Here is an 8,376-nt window from a genome sequence, read left to right on the forward strand (position 1 = left end):
AATGTTTAACATGTGCTCGCTTCGGCAGCACATATACTAAAATTGGAATGTTTAACAGGGTGTGGTGATGTTATTGATTTATGTGTTTTGGAAGCTGAATTTATTAAAACACAATCTCTGAACCTTCTTAGGATCAATACACAGTCAGGAAACCAGAAACAACAGCATCTTTGTGGCCCCTCAGAATAAAAAAGTGTATGTATTGATTAAGAAGATAGCATGTTGCCCTGAGTACAGTGGCTTACACCTGTAATCCCAGCATTTTGGGAGGCTTAGGCAGGTGGATCACTTGAGCTGAGGAATTCTAGACCAGCCTAGGCAACATAGCGAGTTCCTGTCTCTACAGAAAATACAAAAAAATTAACCAAGTCATTATGGCCTGCACCTGTGGTTTCAGCCTCATGGGACCCTAAGGCAGGAGGATCACTTGAGCCCAGGAGGTTGAGGCTGCTGTGAGTCATGATTGCACCACTGCACTCCAGCCTGGGTGATGCAGTGAGATCCTGTCTCAGATTAAAAAAAAAAAAAAAAAAGAAGATAGCATGTTGAAAAATCCTGATAATTTACCTGTGTATCCTATAAAGGTATACTTTCATGATCTAAAGTTGACAATAATGACAATAATATGTATCATTTCAGGGCTATTGATTGTTTTAATTACCTTATCTTTATGGAAAAGATGACCAGTTAATTATAACTCCAAATACCCCACACCAGACCCAAAACAACACAGATGCACACGGGTGCACACACACACACACAAGCACACATTTTCCCTGTCTAGTTCTGTACTCTACTGTCAAGTCCTTATTGAGAATACTTAAAATGCTCACTGAAGAGTGCTTTGGAAAATCTTAAATGGATATTCCTAAAGGAAGGTTGTTTTCAGGGTGTAGCTTCCAATAAAAAAAAAACTAGGGGTTCGGTATTTCAATGATACTTTGGGTATATAATAGGGAGAGGCCCCTTTATGATAGGGTTCCCATAGTTCCTGTAAAAACAAGGGTAGTGATGAATCTATTTGCCTCTCTTATGAATAACTGCTCATTTTTCTTTCTGTTTTTCCCCTTGAAGACATGACAATGGATGAAGTCCGAGAATTCGAACGAGCCACTCAGGAAGCCACCAACAAGAAAATCGGCATTTTCCCACCTGCAATTTCTATCTCCAGCATCCCCCTGCTGCCTTCTTCTGTCCGCAGTGCGCCTTCTAGTGCTCCATCCACCCCTCTCTCCACAGATGCACCCGAATTTCTGTCTGTTCCCAAAGATCGGCCCCGGAAAAAGTCTGCCCCAGAAACGCTCACACTTCCAGACCCTGAGAAAAAAGCCACCCTGAATTTACCTGGCATGCACCCTTCAGATAAGCCATGTCGGCCCAAATCTGAGTAACTTTATATAAATATCTTACGGGGTTTTATATTTTCATTGGTTTTCGTTTTTTTTTGTTTTTGTTTTTGTTTTTGTTTTTTTTTAAGAATCTTCTGATAGAGAAAAAGACTGCTTTATCACTCAAACGTGTTCCTTTGACCTTTGAGCGTGCATGTGACTCAGTAACTTCACGTAGAATATGATTCCCTAAGTATGCCACACAGCATCATATTAGATGTAAGACCTGCAAAGGACAGAAGGAATCTTCTGTAACCACATAGCTGTAAGTTCGAGAGGAAGCCTTGTTATTGGGCATTTGATGAGGTTTGGCATGCACTTCAAGGATAAATGAATGAAAACTTTGCACCACTTTTGTTACAAGGTATGGTAGAAAATAGTAAAGTCAGTTTCCTCTCATCAAATCTAAAATTCTCCAAAATACTCTCAGGCATAGCATACTTAGTTGTTAAATTTTGAACTGCTGATTACTAATACTTGAATACCAATAGTTACTGAGATTCCTATTTTGGTTAGTCTGACTCAGGATTTGGAGCCTAATTAACTCTTTAAACTTTTGAAAATTTTAATCATCAAGCTATAGCGGCTCCAAGTGCAATTAATAATAACTCATTTATACCTTCCACAGAATTTAATAAAGATTCTACTTGTTTCTGTCTTTTAATAACTTTCCCCTTTGTGCCCTTGTGGCCTCAGAAATCCTTAAGAATTGCATGGATAAATGTGACCATAACTGATTTTGGAATGGTTCAGTTTAGGAACCAAGAGGCCCAGGTGAGGCAACATCTTTTTTCTCTACAGGTACCAACAAACTTTGACTTGTCAGCTTCCATCATCAATTAAGATTCTCAGAATTTGCAATTAATTGAATAGAATTCATTTACTATCTACCCACTCAAAGAAGTACAAGGGTAGAGTAAGCTAACTGGGCTTTAACACGGTCAGAATGTCTGGTGCATGAACCATAAAAAAGAGAACTGTCTCCCATCCCCTTTCTTGTTTTACTCTTAGTAACATCCAGAATTCCCTGGAACAGATTGTCTACCACCAGACCTTAGAAAAGATTGTCATTCTCTTGCTCCTTACTTGAAATACAAATATTGGGACTGTCACGTACATCAAGTAACTACTGTCAAGTGGGAGGAGAGAATGAGCGGAATTGCTGACTCCTATTTGTAGAGTGAAAAGGAGGAGTGATAATAGATGCCCTTCTGTCTAGCTTTCCTTTCTTCAACTAGTGGTAATGCAAGATTAGAATCAAGGTTGACAGGAGGCAAGATCACTCATCAAAGTGACAGAAAGACAATTCTCCTTTGCTCTAAAGAGAGAAATCTGTCACCTTTGCACCTCACTGCCTTTAAACACAGATGGGAGGGCAGGCAGAATCTCAGCATTGACTTTTGTCCTCCGAGAGAGGAAGAGAAGAAGTAATTGGGCAACTTCGAGGCCCACGCCCCAGCTAGCCTTCCTGATCGTAACCTCCAACCTCAGGAAAGGGACCTTCCCAAAACACAGATCCCAAAGGAAACAAAATAGACCAAGGAGCATAATCTGCTTCTCTCACACAGCCTCTCTGCCAGTGGACCCTGCCTGCTTCCCTCTCAGTGCTCAGCACTCTGTGTAGTGTCTTTCAGGTTGATAACACTCTCCCAAGGTGCAGGCGCTGGCCCCATGAGCCCAGCACCAAAGTTTTCTAGTCATAGGTCAGACTATCAAGATCATTTCTTTATCTATAGGTTGATACTTAGCTTAAAAAAAAAACAAGAATAAACCTAGAACTCAAAGGAAACCCATTGCAAATAGCTTAGATCAACAGTGTATCTCTTCCCTAAGAATGGTAGTATCTTAGTAAGACACCTTCTATGCATGGTATGGAAGCATGATTTTTGCTTGTGGGAAAACTTAATCTTTTATCAGACCCCTTGGACTTCTCAATCCCTCCCTCTCCACACAGTAGTATTTAATGAAAATGTTTTGCTTTAGAAAGCAAAATGCTACTTTCAGAAGACACTGAAATAGTATATGTATTTGCTTACCATTTGCAAGCTGAAATCAAGGTGGGGTGGGGTCATTATTTTCATATAGAATGTATTTATTTTGTGCAGGTTGTTAACACATCTGGCACCTAGTTTTTCCATTAATAGCATTGCTATTTTCCCTTTTTATAAAGTAGCTTCTGCTGTCAAGGTTAACAATTCTATATGCTTTAGGAAGCTAAGTTATAATTTCCTTTTGTGAGTTTCATTTCTTTTATAACCAGTATGTTACCACAGACATCAGTTGCAAAGCTACCATGGTAGTGTGATTCTTAGCCAAAAAAAAATGTGTGTGCTCTTAAAGTATGTTCAGTTTTTCTGTCTACATGTGCTTTGTGTGCGTTAAAAAGGGGGTGGGGGGTGTAGCTATTCCTTTAGCTGCTTTGCATATTTAACCCAGTCATCAAAAGGCATAAATGGCTTCAATATTTTATATCTCTTGGTTTTCAAGTATCATTTCACATTCTGTATACATGACTTTGTTATTGTGGAATACAAGCCTGCAATGGATGTATATATACAGAACATTAATAATTCTTATAAGGATGGAAGTCAAATGGCTGCATGATGGAAATTAGAAGAAAAAAAAAGCAGAAACTTGAATTTGCTAAGCATGTTTGGGGGGAAATAGAATCCTTAACTCAGTGCCTCTGTCTGCGATATGGAAACCTTCAACTTTGTTCACCAAAACTGTATTATACCTGTGTATATATATATATAAATATAAATATAGTATAGTGAATCAGACACCATCGGTTTTAAGTCTCTGGTAGCCAAATTTAAATAATCCATAGAATATCACATATGTTCACTCCATCTTCATCTCTGAAGTTAGTGGAGACCATCAAAATGACTGTACGTTTCATGACTCTGGGAAAATTTCAAATGTGAAGTGCCCCTGTGCATTTTGTTGGCTGTAGCACAGCATTCTTGCTTTAGTTGTGCTTTCCTGGGATGAGAAGATCTTGGTGTTTTTAACACATAAGCTTTGTTAGAAATCACCTCTGAAGATCATTTCATTTTCTCACTTTGGGTTGCTGCTGCAAGACAAAGCAAAGAAAAAGGATAACAACGAAGGAGGCCGTGACACTTTTAGTTGCCACCGTTGTAACTCAAACAATATGGGTTTGTTGGTGAACTGATTTATCAAGCCTTCTGTTACGGTTTTGCATCTGTGTGTGGGGAAAATTTTAATTTATTTGGAAGTATTTATTAGCCATGTTGTTGGTCCTGAAAATAAATCTCTAAGTAGCACAGTTGTGGGTATATTATGCAGGCACTTACCACCATATCTGCAAAAGTAACTGTGGTTTTCTTTCAAGACACTGTAATAAACAGTGAACTAAGAGAATAGATTCTGACACATCTCGATGAATCATTCTCTGCAAAAGTTTCAGGGCTAATGTATTTATGTGTATTTTTAAATTCTACTTTCTTTGGCATCTCTTCATGGCTCAGAGACAACAAGTAATAGGTCATTGGCTGGCTTAGGTCAACAGGAATTTTACTCTTAAGAAGGGTCAGTGTATAGCTGACTCTGCATACAATGTGTAATCAGATAATCCAATAGAGAGGAATTGTCCAAATAGTTTTAGTACCTTTCTGATCATCTGACGCAGTAGGCTAGGAGACAATCTGTCATCTGAGCCATAGTTCTTGAGATTTAAAAAGTCTGTCCAGTGACTGCAATCTGATTATAAATAAAGTATTTTAAACTATTCATTCTTGCTGAACCTGAAGTGTACACAGTAGCACAGTGTTGGCATGCTGAGGCAAAACACTGGGTTCTTTTGCGTTCTACCTTCAAAACAATCTGTTTGCATTTGAAATATGAGTGTTTAAGCTTTTTAGGAGTTAGTGTAATAAGAGAATGTGAATATGTTGGGAAATTTTCAGATGCCATTAATAATTGTCATTTTGTTAAATTAACAAGTACTTTAGGACAAGCCTCTCAATGTTTTTGCTTTAAATTGAAAGCATGTCTGTCAAATTGCAAGTTTCCCTTCGGTTTCTGTATATCACCCAGAAGAGGGTCTTTGAGTTGGTGTTGTACCTGTACCACTCACATGTAGCGTCAAGTGTAATTTTTAGTGTTTACATTCAAGCTGGGATCTTGACTTGTAAATTAATCCACATACCACTGCCACTGCTGAAGGACCAGGTGTTGGAATACACAGCGTTACAGGCTATAAGCAAAGCAAACAAAAGTTGATCCTTACATATGCCATCCTTCTGTGTCATTTTGTGGCCGTTCTGTGTTTTTCTCCCTAGTTATTTATTATTGTTAATAACTCACTTTTTCTTACATTCTGTTGTAAATAAAATACAAAGCAATCTTCTTTCCAAGTGTAGCTTCCTCTCTCTCTCTCTCTTGCTCGCTCTCTCTCTCTCTTGCTCACTCTCTCTCTCTTTCTCTCTCCTCCTCAGCTATTCTCAAGGGAGTATTAGTAATTGTTCACTTGTGGGTTGATGGACTTGTTTCTTTTCCTCTATGGATATTTTTCCCATCCACATACCACTGCCACTGCTGAAGGACCAGGATCAACAAAAGTTGATCCTCACAGATGCCATCCTTCTGTGTCATTTTGTGGCCTTGCCTGCTAGTAGGCATATGGCACCTTCAGGACCCTTGGTAGGAAAAGTCTGAGTGTCTGCACTAATTATCCAGCCAAAAAATACACAAGGTGGCCAGCCAGGCCAACATGGTGAAACACCATCTCTACTAAAAATACAAAAATTAGCCAACCATGGTGGCACATGCCTATAATCCCCGCTACTCAGGAGGCTGAGGAATGAGCATCACTTAGAACCCTGGAGGCTGCAGTGAGCTAAGATCGTGCCACTGCTGTCCAGTCTGAGTGTGAAAGAGCAAGATCCTGTCTCAAAAAAACAAAACAAAACAAAAAAACCTGGCCAGACACGTTGGCCTGTAATCCCAACACTTTGGGAGGCCGAGGTGGGCGGATCACCTGAGGTCAGGAGTTTGAGACCAGCCTGAACAACATGGTGAAACCCAGTCTATACTAAAAATACAAAAATTAGCCAGCCATGGTGGTGTGCGCCTGTAATCCCAATGACTCGGGAGGCTGAGGCAGGAGAATCGCTTGAAATCGGGAAGCAAGAGTTGCAGTGAGCCGAGATTGCGCCACTGCACTCCAGCCTGGGCAACAAGAGCAAAACTCCGTCTCAAAAAAAAAACACACACACACACACACAAAACAAAACCCGAGGTGAATCTGTAACCCAGTGGGATACTCATGCATCCATCCACCAGGTGTTTGGTTCCCCCTCCTCAAATGTGAAGCTATCCACCCTGGGGGAGTCTGCAGGAATACCATCCCAGTGGGACACTAGATTCTCTCCATTGGGCCAGTTTTTAAGGAGAGCTGAAATCACTCTGATGTGGTTTCTCCATCTCAAGTAGCTCCTGTGCACAAAAGGGTTCTCTGCAGATGGGTAGTGGGAGGACAGAAACTTTCTTTCTTTCTTTCTTCCTTCCTTCCTTCCTTCCTTCCTTCCTTCCTTCCTTCCTTTCTTTCTTTCTTTCTTTCCTTTCTTTTTCTTTCTTTCTCCCTTCCTTCCTTCCTTCCTTCCTTCCTTTCTCTCTCTCTCTCTCTCTCTCTCTCTGTCTCCCCCTCTCTTTCTTTCTTTCTTTCTTCTTTTCTTTCTTTTTTTTTTTTCCCGAGTCTCACTCTGTTACCCAGGCTGGAGTGCAGTGGTGTGATCACAGCCCACTACAGCCTTGACCTCCTGGACTCAAGTGATCCTCCTGCCTCAGCCTCCAGAGTAGCTGGGACTACAGGTACACACCACCACACCAAACTTAATTTTTTTTATTTTTTCTAGAGACTGGTTAAACTACATTACCCAGGCTGGTCTTGAACTCCTGAACTCAAGTGATCATCTCGCCTCAGCCTCCCAAAGTGTTGGATAATGATAGGTGTGAGCCACTGCACCCAGCCGGAAATACTTTCTAGACCCTGCTTATTAGTCTCCTGCTAAAACAGCACGTACCTCTCACTCTGTTCTCTCCTCTTGAATCATCTGCATCCTATGTTCTAATCTCTGATTGGATCAGGCACACAGTTTCATAGAAGCACATCATCAGTCGACTTTCTACACTGAAAATTTCCCAAAATCACATTGCATTGTTCCAATGAACAAAAACATGCTTGCTTTTGTAGCTCCAACTTCACCATCACCACCCCCACCCTGCCTTTTACTTCTTTTTTCAAAACACACAAACTTTCCACACATTGTTGCTGGCTAACTTTCAGCCAGTGAACTTGGGTACAGCCAGGCTGGGTGTTTATTCCTGGGGCCAAACTATATGGGTGGTTAAATAATTAGATGCCTAATGTTTTATACACACACAGACACACATATATATGTATCACCCCCAATATCCTACTACAGCTTTTCATCAAGGCATTATCTCATTTGAGCATTACTCTTTAGATTTCCAAACATCCACATTCTTTTCTAAAATGTCCTTGTTTCGGCCAGGCACGGTGGCTCACACCTGTAATCCCAGCACTTTGGAAGGCCTAATAGATAGGCAGATCACGAGGTCAGGAGATCAAGATCATCCTGGCCAACACAGTGAAACCCTGTCTCTACTAAAATACAAAAAATTAGCCAGGCGTGGTGACATGCACCTGTAGTCCCAGTTACTTGGGGGGGCTGAGGCAGGAGAATCGCTTGAAGCTGGGAGGCAGAGGTTGCGGTGAACAGAGATTGCACCACTGTATTCCAGCCTGGGTGACAAAGCAAGACTCTGCCTCACACACACAAAAAAAAGTCCTTGTCTCCTTCATTACATTCTACTTGGGGTTTCTTGCCTCTGACCTCCAGCTGCATCTTGGCCTCTCAAGTTCATCATAATCATGCGACCATTCTCCAACCCTGTCGTGAAATATCCCTCTATGAAAATGTCACCCTCAGCCGCGTTC

The 8,376-nt window shown here is 40.9% G+C and overlaps 1 protein-coding gene across 2 annotated transcripts in view; it reads left to right on the forward strand.

Moving 5' to 3' along the window:
- Nucleotides 1-5,763, forward strand: part of PITPNC1 (phosphatidylinositol transfer protein cytoplasmic 1) — a 325,500-nt gene extending 319,737 nt beyond the window's left edge. For both annotated transcript variants that reach the window (XM_010379975.2, XM_010379977.2), the window contains one exon: nucleotides 1,075-5,763. In XM_010379975.2, the coding sequence (XP_010378277.1) occupies nucleotides 1,075-1,391 (317 nt within the window). In that variant the 3' untranslated portion in view covers nucleotides 1,392-5,763. The remainder of the gene's footprint in view (nucleotides 1-1,074) is intronic.
- The last annotated feature ends 2,613 nt before the right edge of the window (nucleotides 5,764-8,376 follow it).

The sequence above is a fragment of the Rhinopithecus roxellana genome, chromosome 19 (assembly GCF_007565055.1).
Source record: "Rhinopithecus roxellana isolate Shanxi Qingling chromosome 19, ASM756505v1, whole genome shotgun sequence".
Lineage (NCBI taxonomy): Eukaryota > Metazoa > Chordata > Mammalia > Primates > Cercopithecidae > Rhinopithecus > Rhinopithecus roxellana.